The sequence below is a fragment of the Ischnura elegans genome, chromosome 9 (genome assembly GCF_921293095.1).
Source record: "Ischnura elegans chromosome 9, ioIscEleg1.1, whole genome shotgun sequence".
NCBI lineage: Eukaryota > Metazoa > Arthropoda > Insecta > Odonata > Coenagrionidae > Ischnura > Ischnura elegans.
In genome coordinates, this window is record NC_060254.1 from 22,242,259 (window position 1) to 22,264,930 (window position 22,672).

The window sequence follows — 22,672 nt, forward strand, 5'->3', positions numbered from 1 at the left end:
TTCATTAAGTAATGTCATTAAGTAATTCAGTTCGCCTCGCTGCCACTGGCAAGATCATGTATACATAAGATAAATGTTCATAGACAAATAGTTTATAATTCATATACTTTTAATTAGAAACTTAAAATTTTTACTTTATTGAAGTCTTCTTTACACTGCTTTTAATGCACTTATTGTTATTACTTTAATTGTTATAAGTGTTCAACTTTGTATGGTATGGTTTCCAGTCAGTAGATGGAAAAGCCCTTAGAGATTGGTGGGAACTGCCAAAATTCAGAATGTGGTCCCTGATTAGAAAATGTGAATACAAATTAGGGAAGGAGTAGGGATTCTAAGGTTTGGTTGAATCTCACTGAATTCATCAATTCAAGATTCAACGGAATAAATGGACTGTAGGTTATATTGAATCTACCACCTATGCAGGCTCAATGAGCAACTGGTGGAGAAGTTAAAATGACAACGAAGGATGCAATTATCTCATTTATTCTGGAATATTTCAAGTCTTTTTATGCAGTAGATTAATTTGGTGACTTATTATTTTTCCAGGTCCATGTACCACTGAGCAGTGATGCTTCCGCTGTGGCTACTGCACAGTGGCTTCGTTCCCACCGATTCTCCCCCTATCTTCATACCTTTGCTTCTTTTTCTGGAGCAGACATCTTGAGACTTTCCAGAGATGACCTAATACAAATATGTGGTTTAGCTGATGGAATTAGACTGTTCAATGCTCTCCATTCAAAGTAAGGTGGAAATTGATCTAAAAACTGTAAAAGGTTTATGGTGATATTTTAGACAATTAAGATTATCATCATGAGCAGTATTAACTTTACATTATTACTACAGTTATTAGAATATTATGAGTGTTTTTTACCTTCATTTTCTAATTTATCACTAAGGACACCACTACGTTTCATTTTCCCATTGCATTTTTATCAATTTGCTGCATGATCTGTGTATTACATGCTTAACGAGTTTTTTGTCTGCATTAACAGCATTACTTTTGCATTGTAATTTTACAAATTATGTGCAACTCAAATTCCAATAAATAATGAAGTGTTTCTGATATTATATGATCACAGAGGAAATTCACAGGTTGTCTTTAATATATGGCCTGGTGAATATAGCAGTAAACTTGCTTTCCCAAAACCTATGCTCATTCATTGATAATATTTTTTATATGTCAACTAAAATTTGAAAGTGCAATTAACAAGGAATGATTTAACAAGTTTGAATCATTAAAACTCATTATACTGAACAAGGTTATAAAAATAAATTAAGTGCTCGGAAGAGAACTATTTGAACTCATTTCAATTTAATAGGCTGTCAAGGTGTCAAACTCAATTTATTCCATCATTGTCGTGTTATAGATGGATGTACAGAATGTAATAATTCAGCTCACATTGAAAAATGGGAAAAATATTTTATGAATCATTTTCAGATGTTGCCCAGTGAGAAATGGGTGGTGGAATCCACGTGGAACCCACGTGGAGAATTAACGTGGATACCACGTGTTTTTGGTCGTGGAATCAACGTGGAACCCACGTGGAAATTTGGTGGAAAAATTAAAACAGCAGTTGGTGCTGTCCTAAAACCATTAAAACCTCAACCACCCTATATCTAAACCTTCTATATATGTGTCTACAATTTTTCATGTGCTCTCATGGCTGCCTTTCCAGGAATTATATAAAAATAGAATGTGCGATACATTTTCACATAACTAGCGTGGTTTCAGGATGATAAATGACGCAATGTCACCAGAGAGTTAAGTTCCACAAATTAGAAATTCTGTTTAACATTTTATGATAATCACCACAAATCCACTTGAAATCAACGTGGATTCCACGTGGGTCCAACCACTCAATATCCACCACCACCAAATATCCACCACTCAACGTGGATTCCACGTGGGTTCCATGTGGATTCCACCACCCATTTCTCACTGGGTGTGAGACATTTAATTAGTCGATAATTGATTCTAATGTCTAATCGATTTCACCCATCTCTAAATTTTGCCAATGAAAAATATGTTCAGTTAGTCATCAAAATGCTTTGTGAAAAATCACTGTTGTTATACTTGCCTAAATTTTTGGCAGCTAAATATTTGGATTTTTTTTTAAAATAAGGTCTAATTTGAATTTTCAGAACCATTGCTCCTCGGCTGACTCTCTACATGTGTCTGGGGACTGGAGCAGAGAATGATTCATCTGTTGAAGGGGGCGAGGGATGTGGTAGAGCACCAGGCTCCGTTCCTGTTTATCATGCCATCTATCTGGAGAACGCTTCTTGTCGTGAACTTGCAGGAAAGGTTGCTAGACTTGCCGGAATTGCTTATGGGAGACTTCATGATGTTTTTGTGCAGGGGCCCTCTGGTGTACATGTTATTTTAACTGATGACGTTGTACAAAATCTGGCTGACGACTCTTTGTACTCCATTGAGGTGATGAGAGGTAAGTTCACTGGTGAAATTTTTCACCCTTATATCTTTGTTTCTTACCCCAAGCTCCCCTGTCAAAATCCCTGGCTGTTCCCATGGCAGTAAGTGTTTTTAAATCATGATAGAAACGTTATTCTCTAATCCAGGCACGTAGCTAAGGGGTGAGTTTTGGGGGCTTCACCCATGACCAAAATGTTTTCCCTTTTGGTGACTGCCGGCCATACATCCCCTGAAGAGACAATTAGCCCCAAGGCTCCTATTGACTCTTGGTTAACCGCAATAAGTTGTGGACTGAGATCAGGGTCTAATTTTCAAATTTTGCTAAAAATGATGGGATATGAATTTTTTGAAGAACCAGCTGGATTTTGGAAACAATCCCCAATGGAAACCAAATTACCACCGTTTCAGTAAAAACTAATGATGGCTGTAAATATCAGCAGGGGCACAGCTAAGAATTAAGGCAAGGGGGGGTTTTAGGCGCAACTAATACTTAGGGGTGTGGGGGTGTTGTATACCCGCAAGGGTAAGTGGGAGTTGTGGGGGTGTCCTCCAGAAAAATTTTAAGATTAATGGTTCAAAATGGTGAGTTTTACGGCTTTCTGAGGGATATTTGATTAATCCTAATAGGTACTATTCTATAAGTAATACTAATCCATTAAGTAAAATGGATTAAACGTTAAAAATTCTCTGAGCTCTGGAGGGAGTTTTATCCCCCAAAACCCCCCCCCTCGCTGCACCACTGAATATCAGTACATACTATTCAAACAAAATTTACAGCTTATTTAATGAAATTAATGGTTTTCCGGCGATTGAGAATTAAGAAAAAAATCCAGTGCTAGAAACCCACGTACAACTCAGGCCCTTCCCAAAACAAATTTTATTGATGCGTGCCTGCTCTCATCATACAAGATTCTTAGGTGTTCTGAATAGCAAAATCTGAGTCATAGTTTTTAATCCCAAAGGCCCGGTTCCGTAAGGCCTTACAAAAATGCTTAAGTCACAACAATGGTGTAATTACACCCCTACTCAACTTTTAATGTTAGGATTTAAAACAATTATGTACAAACATTGCCATCATAAAGTTTTGAGTGGTATCTTGTATGATATGTGGCACAGTGTGGTGGAAGTTTTTAATATCAGTTGAATGAGATATCGCAATATTTCCACTTCAAGACATTTCATTATTTATTTTATTTTTATTTTCATGACAAATTTTGTTGTTACAACAACATTCTCCAGTGTATCATATGCAGAACATGGTGCACATGAGAATTTTGTTGTAGCAACGAAATGAGCCGTGCAGAAATAAATTCAGTGGAAATATTGCTGTGTCTTATTTAATTCATAGAATTTGAGATTTGTTGAAGTTGAACCACCCTGCTCAAGAAAATGTTGAGGTTTCACCATATCATGACCTTGCCGAATAGATCCCTACAATTCATGCCAATGTGGTTAATATGCAGCTGTATTTTTTCTGACATTAAGTTCAATCCCCCAATGCAAAACTAATTCTGATGTTCACTTATCTCTCTTTAGAGACAATAAAATAGCTCCTGCATAGTTGCAAGATCTGTCGCCCGCTCTTCAAGTAAATAAGCCAAGGTCAGACCAATCGAAAATGGGTACCTAATTATTTTCCTGTGCAGGGAATGAAAATAATTCAAGAGACCCGCTGTTATTAAATGTTGTCATGTATTTAATAGGTTCTTTCACCAATTTTCGATCAAAATTGAATGTGTGAGAGTTGGAAAAATCCATAGAGTGGTTTATTTCCACTTTTCAATAGGCCGCTTACTTCTCTTGAGGAATTTTTCATAGCATAGGAGTCATAGCCCTTTTGCAGAAAAATTGGTGACGTAATGAGCTACTGCCAAGTAGCTCACCTCTTCTTAGCTACTCCTCTCCTCCTTACATTGGCCTATCCTGGTTTGTTGTTTTCTAACCTCTTTTCCCTTCCCCAGTGCAAGATTTTCCCTGAATGAGTGAATGAACCAGGACTCTAATTGCATCACCAACTCATGAAAAATTGGTGGAAACTTTTGACTTCCTTTTTTAAATTTTTTTTCCTTCCTTTTTTGGGAGAGAATGTCTGAATGGAGAATATATTTTGTGACCAACCTTTTTCTTCTATGCACTGTATTCTTTTAATTATTGGAATTTTGGGTATTACTGAATGGCCCTCTTCAATTTTCTGTTGGAAGAAAACTTTTTTTGGGGGGAAAAATTCAGCTAAACCTTATGTAGAGCAAATGGTAGCAATTTCACTGACTGGCTACTGTCTGCAAGAGACACATATGTAGTAGCAGGAAGGCAGGATATGAGCAGGGTTGCTGAGGGAGAATAGGGTACAAGGGGGAGAAATTTTTGGGGGACTAATAGACTGCTAATTCAAAGAATGATTTATCCAATGTGGCATAATAATCAGTGCTCAGCTGTACCTATATATATTCTTAGTCTATACCAGCCCCCGGCATCTTCCTACCTCTCCCATATTGGCTCAACGTCCCCTTACTGTCCGATTAGTTCATCATTTTTGCCACTGGCGCTACTTGCTCACTCGTCCCACTACAGCCTCGTGCTAGAACGGGAATTAAATTTTTTGGCAATTCACTGCGATAAACCACATTTTTCTGCAAAGAAGACCAGAATTTCTGATAGTAAATCGTTCATCGAGTGCTTTTTAGTAGAAGTAATTTAGCGACTTTGCGCAGAGAACCGGTTCTAAGCTTTCTCTAAACTTCCCCTTGTTGCGATAATTCTCCTAGCGATTTTGCTGCGGATCGATGTATCATTATCTAGGTCACATCTCTTCCTCATTACGCTACCTAGACATTCGCTTTCACTTAGGTAAACCTCCCATCCCATGCACGTTGCATTAGCCTTGACCACGTTCCCGCTTACTGCATTTGTATGCATCGTGACATTTCACGCATTCCTTCTAGCCCCAGCCCTAAGTGTCCAAAAATCGAATTCAAGTTAAATTTGAACTTGGAAAATTTCTCTCCTCTGAGGGAACAAATAAATCCTTTCATATCTTCCACATTTGAATAGATAAATTTTCGCTTTAAACGGTAATGCTGTTATCATTTTATTATCCTTCGAATACAACCATAAAATTTCCTTATACTCATTCAGGGTCCATAGTAAGGGTACAAGGGTATCTTATTTGAAGATTTAGCGTTTAAATAGTTATCACAAAAAATGTTTCTCCTTCAACGTAAAACATGAATCAATTATTATTTTTTACGTATTCAACCCGTAAGACTCCAAAAGTGCACGCCAAAGCTGGCACATGACATCACAGCCTCATCTAGCTTAAATATTTTCCACATTTCCATAGATAAATGTATGCTTTAAACTTAAACATTTCTCTGAGCTCTGGGGGGGGGGGTTTATCCCCCAAACCCCCCCCCCCTCGCTCCCCCACTGCTCTATTACCTGATGCCTATGCTATATGATAGGTTGAAAAGAGGAACTTATATCGTGCTCTTTGCGAGAAACACTTATCCGTAGGGAATGTAATAAAGTCTCGAAGAACTAACCTATATTTTGGGCACATTTTCTTAATTTCTTGAGAAAAAATTATTGGCGATACCCATGGTGTGTTTCCGGTAAGCCCATACAAATGAACACAATAGTTAACAGAGAAACAGGTTACTTAGAGGAAAACGGAACATTACAAGAGGCATTTATCTTTTTCCCTCAATCGATGCCTATCAAATGTGTCTTGGGTGTACCGATAGCTCTTGCTGCTTTGGTCACTCAGCCGCGGACCTCATTATCCCCAAAGGCTTGAAAAGCTTACTCTTTCACAGAAATAAAAATTCAATTTAGCTTAAAAAATATAAACACTTTCTCTGCAGTACATCACGGAGAAAGTGGGACTACACCACACGCGAATGTCTAAAATCTTCGAAATACATTAATCTTCAATAAAGCATGAGAATTCTGCTCGCAATACGTTCCGCTATAGTGACCCTCAATCAAGAGAGAAAACGACATCAGTGGCCCCACTTTCGGAATACAACTTAAATTTATAGCTGCGCCTATATAGGAATCCACAGTTTTTCTAAATATGTAAAACAATCGGGGACGTATCCATTTATTTCACTAAATATTATATTATTTAAATTTACAGTAATTTACACATAGATAACAATATACCTTTAATTGAAAACGTTTTACACCACTTTTTTAGCAGAAACTCTACTTCCTCATACTGCATAAGCCATTGTTTAGCTGCGGATGTAAAACCTCATATCTTCTCCCTCTTTGCAACATTTTTTGGTAACACACTATATAATTTTGACCCCAAGTATTGATATGACTGTCTATATATTAAATTTTCTCCAAGATTTGATGTAATAAGTTTGTGGTCTGGCCTTTTCATCGCTACGGTTATAGAAAACTCTAAGGACTTTAATGCCTTAATGGGAGGATATCTAATTTTCTGAAAAGAGGGAATGAGTGGCTTTTCCTATACGATCGCGTTGTAACCCTGATAACCCTTTTTTTACACCACTATCAATGGTTTAATGTTGGTAAGATATGCTCCACCCCAGCAGGGTATTCCATATTGCAATCTTGAATTAACAAGAGCATAGTATACCATTCTTAACACTGATTCAGGGCATAGGTATATGAGGAAATAGAATTTTCTGACAATAGAAATAATTTTTGATTTCTTTTTATTTATGTGAGACTTCCATTTAAAATTTTGGTTAAAATATATTATGGTTCTATATATTAAAGTATATAGTTATATATATTAAAGTTCTCATTCATCCGACTTCATGGTCAATGATCTGGGTAAATAAATTAAAAAAGAAATAATACATTTTTATTCTATTTGTAACGTTTTTTTATTAATTTACATGAATAAAACTTTTCATCCTCGTTTAAATTTGTAAAAACATACTCCCCCTTCAGTCATCACGAACATCCGAGGATAGTAAATTTTTCTCTCTCCTCCACCATAGTTAATTAGGGTCAACAACCCCTCCCCGTATCGGGTACTAATCCTCTCCATCCGATACTTCACCCCCTCCTTCAACTCTTACTTCTTGAGGAAGGTGAAATTTTCCAGTACATCTTGAAATCTTCTCCTTAGTAATCGCTGCCAGAATAAATGGATAGACAAAATATCAGATGTTTGATATTTTAGATACATTATCATATATTTCATAACGAAAAAGAAAATAAACCCTTTCAAATGAATAGGAGGAGCTTGCAGTGTTGGTGATGGTATGAGGTGGTGGTCATGTAAGAGGTACCGGTCGTGGTAGTGGGGGTGATTCCCATCCTTCCAAAACAAAAGGAAGAGAATGAATTAACGTCATAATGAGCAATGAGATTTAAGAACTTCGATTCTCTCTTCCATTATCTATATTATTTTATGTTGAAGAAGCAGATCTCATTAATTATTTCATTGATTATTATAGCAATAAATTATAGAGATCTTCCTCTCAACCCGTAAAATTCTGTATATTTCACTCATAATCAACGCGAAGTTGAATCTCAATGTTTACAACGCTCATAAATAACTCATATGCTATTCCACCCATTTCCGCGAAACATCGCATGGAAAAGGTACATTTATATTTTATTTGAGGTATTCTAGATGAGATTTTTCTATTTCCTTTCCTTTCATACTATTTCTGCAACTATTTCTGCAACTTTTCCCAATGACGGATTTAGGGGAAGGTGGTATCACAGGCGTCATGACTCCGTAACTATATATCCAGTTATGCCTTTAATTGTGGAAATAGAAGTGTTTTTTATATTGGATGAGGATTATTATTGAAAAATAAATAAATTTAAACGAACCATTACCTCACAATATTGCTTCAAACTCGGGTGCTTATACTTATGACGTGGGAAGTCAATGAAGATGACAAATATGCATCGAAAAGTTGGAAAAGATGTTAAAAACCTATTGACCAAGCCTCAAAATAAAGCAGAAGCATGACTAATAACTAGATATACATGTAAATAGCACTTTCAAATACAGTTTATAGCATTTTGTAGCGTCATTCTTTTCTTTTTTCATTAGGCATTATTAGTAGGTGACGGCAAAGTGCGGTGCAACACAGTTATTTGAAAAAATACGGAATAGTTTTAATAATCATGTGGTGGAAAAAAAATAAATTAAGGTATAAAATATATACTAAACTAGCTCACCCCGACCAACTTCGTACCGCCTGATAATCAATGAATGGTTTCACAACACCATTTATAAATCAAGAGCGGTTGTACTGATTTTAATAATTTTTGACTTATTATAAAAAAATAAGTAAAAAATGTACAATCAAGAAAACTACAAAAATAAGTATTACAATGGCTGGTTAGAAAGACATTTTATTTATTCTATATACGTTGGGAGACTTAAACTTGCCCATTCTTGGGACAAGCTTACGCAACGCTAAACCGATGCTTGACTGACGCTAAAAAATCTCGTGAACAGCCCCTAAAGAGGAGCATTAATATGTTATGACTTCTGGCGCGCTATAGTTATAATCGGTTAAGAAAATTGCACCGCGTAAATGTACCCCATGTGTAAACGTACCCCTGTCTACCCTACACATTCGGATCTATTCTATTGAACCAAGCACCTACTGATATATAAGGCAAAACGCAAAATGTCACTATCGTTAGATATAGATCGCTAACGGTCTTTGGTAGCGTTTTAATAACCGTAGTCAAGGTCATAGTCTGAAAAAACCATTCTCAGGAATAAAGGTAAAGAGAGGGAAACGCTTCTATACTCCAAAATTTGTGAACTCGCCGATTTTGCGGCTTTTGACTCGAAGCGTGCGAAAATGGGCTGGCGGGGTCGGTGGTGTAGCTTGTATGGTCTAGTTTTAGTCCCAGTCAATAAGCAGTAAGTGCCGGCAGAGCATTTCAACAGCGCTCGTCACTAAATTTACGAATTTTACTATCAAAAAGGTAAATTTGCTGATTAAACATCATAAAAGTCCAGTCGTCGTGCCTATGTCACATTTATTCACGTACATTACATCAATATCATATTTATCACATTAGCGATTTTTACGTATCACTACAAATAACTCATTGGTCAAGAAGCATACCCGTTGGTGCAGAAAGGGGTTACCAATTTCCTGCCGTTTCTTATCAATCTCTAAGCTCTCATGTTACCGCTAATTCTTTTTTATTTCCTAATTATGTGAAAAAATTTGAGACATATTCTGCATCATCATTAGGATACATCTATGTTGGTAGTTACATATTTATTGGAAAAGTCAATGGTTTTTCATTACAAAAGTAAGCACAATCTTCTACCGTCATCAGCGTATTTTAATGTGCGTCATCCTACTGAGATTTTTTTTTCATTTTTTTATGTTTCGTACGGATAATTTTCTATCACTATTTTGTTAAGAGTCTCCAACTTAATTCAGTATACAAGCTGGTAGTGGTTACATTGACGTGGAAAGGTTCCAGAGCTTGAAAACTTAGGAAATATTTAAAAATACCAAATGGAAGACAGTATATGATCTAGAAAACATTTAGCTGTTAAAGTTGTTTACTGTCAAATAAGTAGGTAATGCATTAGTAATATTTTAAAAATACCAAACAAATTCATAAGTATTAATAATTGTGATATTAAGCAATAATCTTCACAAACTCTGGCGAAACAAGGGGATTATTCAGGAATTTAAAAGGTCCATTTTGTGAGATTTTGAGACCTATCACCCTTTCTACTAGAGTAAGTTTCCTTTACAATCGTTTAGCCACTCTAACTTGGAAAATATTACTAAAATCGCTTCATTTCTTCTACCATTAAAATGCGAAATTTTAGAGTTCAGGTCAACAAGGGGTCCTAACATGACTTATGGTCCTACATACCCATACAAATGTATTTTAGGCGTCAATTTACGGGAAGAATTCTCTTTCACATTCGTTAATAGCGATTAATTTACCCACAGGAGGGGCTCCAAGGCCCCCCAAAGCTTTTATTACTTAGCTTACCATGATGTAACCTTTATGTGATCCGGATGCGTAATACGTCTTTCTAACAAAAAAATTTAGAACGTGTCGTCTTTATTTCAGTAATGGGGTCACAGATGGATACCACTTATTTCTCTCCAATAGTCAGCAAAATATAGCCCGAACTGGAGGAAAAATATCAATGAAGTTCGAAGCTCATGCCCTAGAGACATATGAGTTGGAATAATCAACATATTGGAGTAATTATCAGGGATCCTGACTGCTGAAAACAATCATCAAAAACAAGCAAATGACCATTGGAGAGAAAGAACCACTGGTTACTATTTGACATTTTTGGCATTATTTGGCATTTGACATTTTTGGTAAATTTGAATATTTTTTCATTTTTACTTATTTGCCAATACTTCCTGAATGCAGATATGTTTCACTCCATTTATAAAGTGTACCGTAGGATTCCAAACCAAATAGTAACCAGTGGTTCTTTCTCTCCAATGGTCATTTGCTTGTTTTTGATGATTGTTTATCACCATATGCAAGACGATGTCACACAAGCGACGCCTTGGACCACACACTGATGGAGTTCTAGCCTTTACCCCTTCATTTATGCTCGTCAATAGGAAGAAGGTTGGTCCTGGAGGGGATGGTGAAATATTCAACCAATCACGCTGCGCGAAGTGATTGGAGATATAAACTATTCCTTATGATAAGGTCGTTTTACCCGATTAATGATCAATTCGATTAAATTCATGTGCATTACTCTTATGTATTATTAACGACACGTGTTATCCGTGGGCCTAACGACCTTGTTCGGATACACAGTAATAGATGGCGTTAGTTATCACCGAGAAATTCAAATCGTCGTCACTGTTAATTCCATTTATTGCAATGATAAAAATGGGATGTTTCTTAGGAGCTTTGGTTTATAATAACTCAAGTTACTACAAGTATATCAAATTGGTTAAAGTGAAAATTTCAAAATCAAGGCTCCGTGATAAAAACATACCCTGCAATTAAAAGGTGATGATTAACTATTTAAATATTCTTCATAATATACTTCAATACTGTTATATGCCTTGTAAAATACCTGCATCTAACCGTAATGGAAGTTTGCTTTCTAAGCAATGCTGATAATTTAATTGGAATAAAATACTGTCGCATCCCTACGGCGACCAGGACAGGACCCTGAAAATCAGAATCGCGGACCGTTCGAGCTACAACCAGGAGAGGGGGGGGGGGGAGCATGGGAGAAATCAGAGTCGAGACGTCAAAACACATAACGGATTTATAACCGTCTGAGATAGTCTCTCTCTAGTGCAGTGTGCTCGCCCTTTTATACTTGGAACGCATCAATTGTAATGTAATCTGGCTGGTTGTGTTAAACATGGTTTACCGGTACGGCGTTAACGCGTCTTCGGCGTGAAATATGATGTGAGTCCTGTTCTCTGACGAGCCGCCACGAGCGCGGCTGGACGTCTACGGACACAGCAATATTTACCAAAAAATTCTAATCACTGAGTATTGCAAAGAAGTTTGGAGATAATTATTTAAACTGATTGAAGAAATGGAAATCAAACATTGCAGATGTCAACATATGGTTCATGACGATTAAAAATACATAAACTATTAAAAAAAATAAAGTTACCTGTTCATTGATAAGATGAATAAAGTCACTTATGTTTTCAACAGTCAGGATCCCTGATAATTACTCCAATATGTTGATTATTCCAACTCATATGTCTCTAGGGCATGAGCTTCGAACTTCATTGATATTTTTCCTCCAGTTCGGGCTATATTTTGCTGACTATTGGAGAGAAATAAGTGGTATCCATCTGTGACCCCATTACTGAAATAAAGACGACACGTTCTAAATTTTTTTGTTAGAAAGACGTATTACGCATCCGGATCACATAAAGGTTACATCATGGTAAGCTAAGTAATAAAAGCTTTGGGGGGCCTTGGAGCCCCTCCTGTGGGTAAATTAATCGCTATTAACGAATGTGAAAGAGAATTCTTCCCGTAAATTGACGCCTAAAATACATTTGTATGGGTATGTAGGACCATAAGTCATGTTAGGACCCCTTGTTGACCTGAACTCTAAAATTTCGCATTTTAATGGTAGAAGAAATGAAGCGATTTTAGTAATATTTTCCAAGTTAGAGTGGCTAAACGATTGTAAAGGAAACTTACTCTAGTAGAAAGGGTGATAGGTCTCAAAATCTCACAAAATGGACCTTTTAAATTCCTGAATAATCCCCTTGTTTCGCCAGAGTTTGTGAAGATTATTGCTTAATATCACAATTATTAATACTTATGAATTTGTTTGGTATTTTTAAAATATTACTAATGCATTACCTACTTATTTGACAGTAAACAACTTTAACAGCTAAATGTTTTCTAGATCATATACTGTCTTCCATTTGGTATTTTTAAATATTTCCTAAGTTTTCAAGCTCTGGAACCTTTCCACGTCAATGTAACCACTACCAGCTTGTATACTGAATTAAGTTGGAGACTCTTAACAAAATAGTGATAGAAAATTATCCGTACGAAACATAAAAAAATGAAAAAAAAATCTCAGTAGGATGACGCACATTAAAATACGCTGATGACGGTAGAAGATTGTGCTTACTTTTGTAATGAAAAACCATTGACTTTTCCAATAAATATGTAACTACCAACATAGATGTATCCTAATGATGATGCAGAATATGTCTCAAATTTTTTCACATAATTAGGAAATAAAAAAGAATTAGCGGTAACATGAGAGCTTAGAGATTGATAAGAAACGGCAGGAAATTGGTAACCCCTTTCTGCACCAACGGGTATGCTTCTTGACCAATGAGTTATTTGTAGTGATACGTAAAAATCGCTAATGTGATAAATATGATATTGATGTAATGTACGTGAATAAATGTGACATAGGCACGACGACTGGACTTTTATGATGTTTAATCAGCAAATTTACCTTTTTGATAGTAAAATTCGTAAATTTAGTGACGAGCGCTGTTGAAATGCTCTGCCGGCACTTACTGCTTATTGACTGGGACTAAAACTAGACCATACAAGCTACACCACCGACCCCGCCAGCCCATTTTCGCACGCTTCGAGTCAAAAGCCGCAAAATCGGCGAGTTCACAAATTTTGGAGTATAGAAGCGTTTCCCTCTCTTTACCTTTATTCCTGAGAATGGTTTTTTCAGACTATGACCTTGACTACGGTTATTAAAACGCTACCAAAGACCGTTAGCGATCTATATCTAACGATAGTGACATTTTGCGTTTTGCCTTATATATCAGTAGGTGCTTGGTTCAATAGAATAGATCCGAATGTGTAGGGTAGACAGGGGTACGTTTACACATGGGGTACATTTACGCGGTGCAATTTTCTTAACCGATTATAACTATAGCGCGCCAGAAGTCATAACATATTAATGCTCCTCTTTAGGGGCTGTTCACGAGATTTTTTAGCGTCAGTCAAGCATCGGTTTAGCGTTGCGTAAGCTTGTCCCAAGAATGGGCAAGTTTAAGTCTCCCAACGTATATAGAATAAATAAAATGTCTTTCTAACCAGCCATTGTAATACTTATTTTTGTAGTTTTCTTGATTGTACATTTTTTACTTATTTTTTTATAATAAGTCAAAAATTATTAAAATCAGTACAACCGCTCTTGATTTATAAATGGTGTTGTGAAACCATTCATTGATTATCAGGCGGTACGAAGTTGGTCGGGGTGAGCTAGTTTAGTATATATTTTATACCTTAATTTATTTTTTTTCCACCACATGATTATTAAAACTATTCCGTATTTTTTCAAATAACTGTGTTGCACCGCACTTTGCCGTCACCTACTAATAATGCCTAATGAAAAAAGAAAAGAATGACGCTACAAAATGCTATAAACTGTATTTGAAAGTGCTATTTACATGTATATCTAGTTATTAGTCATGCTTCTGCTTTATTTTGAGGCTTGGTCAATAGGTTTTTAACATCTTTTCCAACTTTTCGATGCATATTTGTCATCTTCATTGACTTCCCACGTCATAAGTATAAGCACCCGAGTTTGAAGCAATATTGTGAGGTAATGGTTCGTTTAAATTTATTTATTTTTCAATAATAATCCTCATCCAATATAAAAAACACTTCTATTTCCACAATTAAAGGCATAACTGGATATATAGTTACGGAGTCATGACGCCTGTGATACCACCTTCCCCTAAATCCGTCATTGGGAAAAGTTGCAGAAATAGTTGCAGAAATAGTATGAAAGGAAAGGAAATAGAAAAATCTCATCTAGAATACCTCAAATAAAATATAAATGTACCTTTTCCATGCGATGTTTCGCGGAAATGGGTGGAATAGCATATGAGTTATTTATGAGCGTTGTAAACATTGAGATTCAACTTCGCGTTGATTATGAGTGAAATATACAGAATTTTACGGGTTGAGAGGAAGATCTCTATAATTTATTGCTATAATAATCAATGAAATAATTAATGAGATCTGCTTCTTCAACATAAAATAATATAGATAATGGAAGAGAGAATCGAAGTTCTTAAATCTCATTGCTCATTATGACGTTAATTCATTCTCTTCCTTTTGTTTTGGAAGGATGGGAATCACCCCCACTACCACGACCGGTACCTCTTACATGACCACCACCTCATACCATCACCAACACTGCAAGCTCCTCCTATTCATTTGAAAGGGTTTATTTTCTTTTTCGTTATGAAATATATGATAATGTATCTAAAATATCAAACATCTGATATTTTGTCTATCCATTTATTCTGGCAGCGATTACTAAGGAGAAGATTTCAAGATGTACTGGAAAATTTCACCTTCCTCAAGAAGTAAGAGTTGAAGGAGGGGGTGAAGTATCGGATGGAGAGGATTAGTACCCGATACGGGGAGGGGTTGTTGACCCTAATTAACTATGGTGGAGGAGAGAGAAAAATTTACTATCCTCGGATGTTCGTGATGACTGAAGGGGGAGTATGTTTTTACAAATTTAAACGAGGATGAAAAGTTTTATTCATGTAAATTAATAAAAAAACGTTACAAATAGAATAAAAATGTATTATTTCTTTTTTAATTTATTTACCCAGATCATTGACCATGAAGTCGGATGAATGAGAACTTTAATATATATAACTATATACTTTAATATATAGAACCATAATATATTTTAACCAAAATTTTAAATGGAAGTCTCACATAAATAAAAAGAAATCAAAAATTATTTCTATTGTCAGAAAATTCTATTTCCTCATATACCTATGCCCTGAATCAGTGTTAAGAATGGTATACTATGCTCTTGTTAATTCAAGATTGCAATATGGAATACCCTGCTGGGGTGGAGCATATCTTACCAACATTAAACCATTGATAGTGGTGTAAAAAAAGGGTTATCAGGGTTACAACGCGATCGTATAGGAAAAGCCACTCATTCCCTCTTTTCAGAAAATTAGATATCCTCCCATTAAGGCATTAAAGTCCTTAGAGTTTTCTATAACCGTAGCGATGAAAAGGCCAGACCACAAACTTATTACATCAAATCTTGGAGAAAATTTAATATATAGACAGTCATATCAATACTTGGGGTCAAAATTATATAGTGTGTTACCAAAAAATGTTGCAAAGAGGGAGAAGATATGAGGTTTTACATCCGCAGCTAAACAATGGCTTATGCAGTATGAGGAAGTAGAGTTTCTGCTAAAAAAGTGGTGTAAAACGTTTTCAATTAAAGGTATATTGTTATCTATGTGTAAATTACTGTAAATTTAAATAATATAATATTTAGTGAAATAAATGGATACGTCCCCGATTGTTTTACATATTTAGAAAAACTGTGGATTCCTATATAGGCGCAGCTATAAATTTAAGTTGTATTCCGAAAGTGGGGCCACTGATGTCGTTTTCTCTCTTGATTGAGGGTCACTATAGCGGAACGTATTGCGAGCAGAATTCTCATGCTTTATTGAAGATTAATGTATTTCGAAGATTTTAGACATTCGCGTGTGGTGTAGTCCCACTTTCTCCGTGATGTACTGCAGAGAAAGTGTTTATATTTTTTAAGCTAAATTGAATTTTTATTTCTGTGAAAGAGTAAGCTTTTCAAGCCTTTGGGGATAATGAGGTCCGCGGCTGAGTGACCAAAGCAGCAAGAGCTATCGGTACACCCAAGACACATTTGATAGGCATCGATTGAGGGAAAAAGATAAATGCCTCTTGTAATGTTCCGTTTTCCTCTAAGTAACCTGTTTCTCTGTTAACTATTGTGTTCATTTGTATGGGCTTACCGGAAACACACCATGGGTATCGCCAATAATTTTTTCTCAAGAAATTAAGAAAATGTGCCCAAAATATAGGTTAGTTCTTCGAGACTTTATTACATTCCCTACGGATAAGTGTTTCTCGCAAAGAGCACGATATAATTTCCTCTTTTCAACCTATCATATAGCATAGGCATCAGGTAATAGAGCAGTGGGGGAGCGAGGGGGGGGGGATTTGGGGGATAAACCCCCCCCCCAGAGCTCAGAGAAATGTTTAAGTTTAAAGCATACATTTATCTATGGAAATGTGGAAAATATTTAAGCTAGATGAGGCTGTGATGTCATGTGCCAGCTTTGGCGTGCACTTTTGGAGTCTTACGGGTTGAATATGTAAAAAATAATAATTGATTCATGTTTTACGTTGAAGGAGAAACATTTTTTGTGATAACTATTTAAACGCTAAATCTTCAAATAAGATACCCTTGTACCCTTACTATGGACCCTGAATGAGTATAAGGAAATTTTATGGTTGTATTCGAAGGATAATAAAATGATAACAGCATTACCGTTTAAAGCGAAAATTTATCTATTCAAATGTGGAAGATATGAAAGGATTTATTTGTTCCCTCAGAGGAGAGAAATTTTCCAAGTTCAAATTTAACTTGAATTCGATTTTTGGACACTTAGGGCTGGGGCTAGAAGGAATGCGTGAAATGTCACGATGCATACAAATGCAGTAAGCGGGAACGTGGTCAAGGCTAATGCAACGTGCATGGGATGGGAGGTTTACCTAAGTGAAAGCGAATGTCTAGGTAGCGTAATGAGGAAGAGATGTGACCTAGATAATGATACATCGATCCGCAGCAAAATCGCTAGGAGAATTATCGCAACAAGGGGAAGTTTAGAGAAAGCTTAGAACCGGTTCTCTGCGCAAAGTCGCTAAATTACTTCTACTCTTTTTTCCATTTTATGTGTAAGATTGCGTCAATATTATGTCATGTCATATCTTTCTCAATTGCTGCGATTTTTCGGAAAAATTCGGTATGCTGGTGGAGTTAATGATCATTCTGAAACATCTGCTTTCCTCGAACTATGTAAGATACTCAGCATTTACACTTTGATCAATCCACCAAAAATGGAAAACTGTAGGGTAGAGAATGATTTCCCACCATGTGAGCCAGGGCTCACCTTGGCTGAAATTAAGGAAATATATAGAGATCCATCCAAGAGTGAAAGTCTAAGGAAGACCATTGAGGGAAATTAATCAAAGGTAAATTACAAAAACTGGGACATTGGTGTGGCTATAGATCATGAGTACGCAATTCCAGCGGAGTTGAAATATTTTTTCTGTGATTGTTGGGAAAGAGACTACTTAACCAAAGCTCAATTATGGAACTTGAGAGATAAATAGTGTCGTAAGTTTAATGTTATTTTTGAGGGGATTAAATAGCAATAAGGCTTGTTATAACTAAGAGCAATTAATACCATTGGAATGCTATTTTAGCCATATGATCTCTCATTTACACCAATCACTGCTTTAAAGTCATGTAGTCACTTCAAAGTGCAAAGCTGCAGCGGCCACATTACGCAAAAGCTTTCTGGTTAGGTTGGCACTATTTCCTCTCAAATATATTAGAATAATGAAGGGAGATAGTTAAACCTTCTTTATTGCCGCTTAATACACAAAGTTTTCCGCTTAACACTTCCTTCCATGCTATAGAGTACCTTGCTGATATTAGCCATTACCACTTTGCATTTTTGCATCCATTGCTAGATCATTTCGATATCAAATGGACTGATGTCATTTTCAGGGGGGGTTGATTCTCTTAATAAATTCATCCTTTTTATCTGTAATGTCTCGAAGTCTATATATGTGCAATAATCATCCAAACCTAAATTATTTAGCCTCGTGGGAATTTTTATTCAAACCCGATTCCATAGAAATAATTCTCGGTTTTCCCACCGGGTGTGGTTGTGGGTATTTGGTCCCAACATTTTGACGGCTGAGTGTTCCATCGACTTCAGGGGTAGAATCTGGAGCCGAATTCTTTTCACTACTTTGTTTATTTATTTAATTATTCATATCCTTGGTTTCCCTGATTGTTGTTTTCGTTTATAGCAATTGATTATGATATTCCACGTACTGCTAAGTTGAAAGCCTTTGTCTCTACTTATGTTCCTCTCTTCTGGGTTAATTTCAATCTCCTTTTTTAAGATGTGATATTCGCAATTATTCGCAAGGCATATAACTTTTTTTGAAATTTATTCCATCACCGAGGTCCAAGCAATGCTCTGCTACCGCTGATTTCAGTGGGTAAAACAAGTAGAAGTGAGGAATAGTAGAAGTGAGGGCAGCGAGGGAAGTGGCAGTAAAGATAGCATAAGTCATAGAATTTGCCATAAGTCCTGGTTTTCTATAGTTGCTGCTGCATGATGGTGTGATTGCGTGCCCGTTACCTTCACCGGAGTTGCGTGCTCCTTTTATCAACCATCAAGGTGCGCAATCACACTCAAAGATCACAGATCAGCAGTTGCATCCTGGGCAACTTGCATGAGACGCGACTACGCGGTGTATTGCCTAATGTCTATAGTTTCCGACGTCGCAGAGTGGTTCGGAAGCATTCGTGCTAACCAATTTTCTGAATCCGTGATCTCGCAGCCACGGATACATGGTCTTCAGAAACAAGGTATTACATGGAGCAGTAAAAGTAAAAGTACAATCACGTTATCGCCGCTAAAAAGATCGCGGTCAGGCAAAGTGCATTATGATTCCGGAAAGCAATCTAAAATAACAGACAATGTGTGCGAACAATAACAGATGGTTTAATTTGTATAATTTTTTAAAATTACCAGAAATTAAAGGAAAAGTTTGGATTGTCCTTGTTTTCCGATTATTCGTGCCACCTCTCACCATCATTAGCCCGGATAACCGGCAATATGCTCCATAGCCCACCAAGTAACTCTTAGCCCCATTAACCCAGGTTTTGTACCCGTGAATATCGGGTGAGTGCAATGCTAGCCCTTGACGGCCTGCATGGGAACTAATCGGACAGTAAGGGGATATACGTGAAGCCGCTGATGGCAGGGGCTGGTCTACACTCTAAGAGTTTCTTTCTCAAATCCCTGTTCCACGGTAAATATTTTCATCAATTTTTTTCATGAATCCATATTCATGAAACCATTCCATGAACATTATGCATCATTGCCACGCAAGATGAGACAGTAATACAGTAATGAATATGGTACCGATTGCTTAGCTGCTTATTAAAGATCTTCATTGAGCTGACATCTATGTCTGATGTAAGTAATAGCTATAATGTAATCCAACAAGATTTATAATAACTGATACAATGAAAGTATACTTAAATGAAGAAAACTTTGGTAAGTGTGAATGTATTTTCCCTGAATTCCATGCCAGGTATAATGTTCCAGGCAGAGGAAGCAATTACCTATTGGTAACACTAGCAGAATGTGAATTATTTGCACTCATTTTTTACATCTCTAATAGCTTTAAGTTACTCAGATCATCATTAAATTTCACACATTTATAAATTTACCATCTTAATCAATGCCTGTTATTGACATAATTGTGACTGAGAAATCAAAAAAGTTACAAAAAAGCTTGGCTACTCATTGAAAAACTTCCTTAGGCTAAAGTTAGTAGTCATTAGAAATGAGTTTATATGAGTTTTACATCGTCTTAGATAACCAATGCATGCATGAGGTACAGAGCTCAGGGAAACATCTCTTAATCCTGGGTGATTATTAAGAGATGTTTCCCTGAGCTCTGTACCTCATGCACAAATTGGTTATCTCAGACGATGTAAAACTCATATATACTCATTTCTAATGACAACTAACTTTAGCCTAAGGAAGCCCTGGAAGCTGCTGTAACAACCTCTAATGTCCATATCCATGATGAAGAACACAAATGGTAATTTCCACACTTTTTAATTCAACACTCAACAATCGACCATGGTTTCAACACAATGTTTCATTTTCAAGGATATGGTATGTTTTCACCATGAAAATAATACAATGTGTTGAAACCATGGTCAATTGTTGAGTGTTGAATTAAAAAGTGAGGAAATTACCATTTGTGTTCTTTTGTCTTCATCATGGATATAGCGAACTTCCACAAAATCAAGCCTGAAACGATTTCATTCCCTAATATCTAGTTAGTTAGTCCAGGTAGAGGAAGCAATTCCCCATTGGTAACACTAGCAGAATGTGAAATATTTGCACTCATTTTTACATCATTGAAAAAAACTAGAGATGGGTCGAATAGCAGATTTCTCGAATTCGAATATCGAATTCGAATATTAAATCATTGCTCGAATATTCGAATACCTCGAATTTCGAATACCTCGAATACTAAATGATGAATGCTGGAATGTTTGACTCGGTTGCCTATGCAGCAGGCAACTCAAGATTTTGGGGAGTAATTTTGATTTACTTTAAAGGATTCGAACAGGAATTTAGCTGATTAATGAATATTTTAATTTTATGGAAACAATTGGGCATATAATTAATTCAACTAACATCGCTTTACCCCCACTTCTGCTGCCAAGTGCTAGCTGACAATCTGAGGCATTTTGCAAAATACAAGCTCTTTTCCACTGGATTTTCTTCAATTATTTTCAGTCCATCTTTGGGAGTTCTCACGAGATAAGAAGATGAATTGGAATTGCTATCAGGGAGAAACCAAATATTCTGTGAAAATATCCCTTTGTCTGGGACTGTAAAAATAAAGATTTATAGCACCACTCATTAATTGTAACTTGATATATGTTTTCGGAAAAAAATACCGCATCAACTTCCGAGAAGCTTTGCTGCTCATATCGAGTTTCGCCAGAATGCTAGGTCTCCGTCGTATTTTGACATTTATTTCTTTGCGTAAAATGCTTAAATAAACTCAGAAATACGTCGTGTTTGGTCTTATTCTTTTTGAAATTACGCGCACATTACTAATATTTCAATTCAATAAAGGTGTAACATCAATTGACGAAAGTTATTCTTAGACACCTTTTGCGCTAATAGATGACTCATGCAGCGGTTGACCTCCACAGAAATGGAGAACTTCGAAGCTGGTAGGAAAAAAAAGGTCAGTGGGGGAGGATAGGGAGGGCCGGAAACACGTTTCTATTGTTCTCGTGTAACCCGGTATTTTTTCGAAGCTAAGGTCTTCGTAATATGATCCCTGCGCGAGCTGTGACCTTTTTTTATTTCGAAGAAGAGGAAAGCCTCAGAGGGGTGGGCTAGTGCTGAATGGAGAGGGATACCGGATCTTGGGAAATGCGCTAATGTAAGTATCCCACGGTACTCACACAGCAGTTGACCTCCAGAAATGGGTAACTTCGAAGCAGGTAGCCAGAAAAAGGTCAGTGGGTGAGAAAAAGGGGGAGGGCGTGAAACACGTTTTTATTGTTCTCGTAACTCGATATTTTTTTCGAAGCAGGGGTCTTCGTAATGCGATCCCTGCGCGAGCTGGGACCTTTTGTTTGATTTCGGAGAAGAGGAAAGCTTCAGAGTGGGTGAGGCGAGTGCTGAATGGAGGGGGATAGCGGATCGTGGGAAATGCCCTAAGGTTGCTATCCCACGGCACTGAGGTTCTCCTGGTGGGGGGAATCGGGGATTTTCGGATTTTTTCACCCGACCATTTTCGGTTCCCCTCGTCGAACTCTTTTCACCGCTAAAATCCACGAATTTGATGTAATTCGTCAACTTGCGTAAAACGGCGCTGCGAGCACTAAATGACTACAGTTCTCTACATTTTTCCGAGTCAACTACCAACGACGTGCGTGCGACAGTGTATGACGCGTAATTCAAAGTATTCGAGGTATTCGAGGCGGTACTTTTCGCATAACTATTCGAAACCTCGAATATCGAATACTTTCTAATATTCGAGGTATTCGAGTATTCGCGGATACTATTCGCACATCTCTAAAAAAAACGATCAATGCTGTAATGTTTGACTAGGTTGCCTATGTCCCGAGGTGAA

At 36.7% G+C, this 22,672-nt stretch overlaps 1 protein-coding gene across 2 annotated transcripts in view; it reads left to right on the forward strand.

The window, feature by feature from the left end:
* The window catches only part of LOC124165796, a 143,350-nt gene that overhangs the window by 117,439 nt on the left and 3,239 nt on the right, over window positions 1-22,672 (forward strand). For both annotated transcript variants that reach the window (XM_046543297.1, XM_046543298.1), the window contains exons 12-13: window positions 547-740; window positions 2,143-2,447. In XM_046543297.1, coding sequence (XP_046399253.1) covers window positions 547-740; window positions 2,143-2,447 — 499 coding nt within the window. The remainder of the gene's footprint in view (window positions 1-546; window positions 741-2,142; window positions 2,448-22,672) is intronic.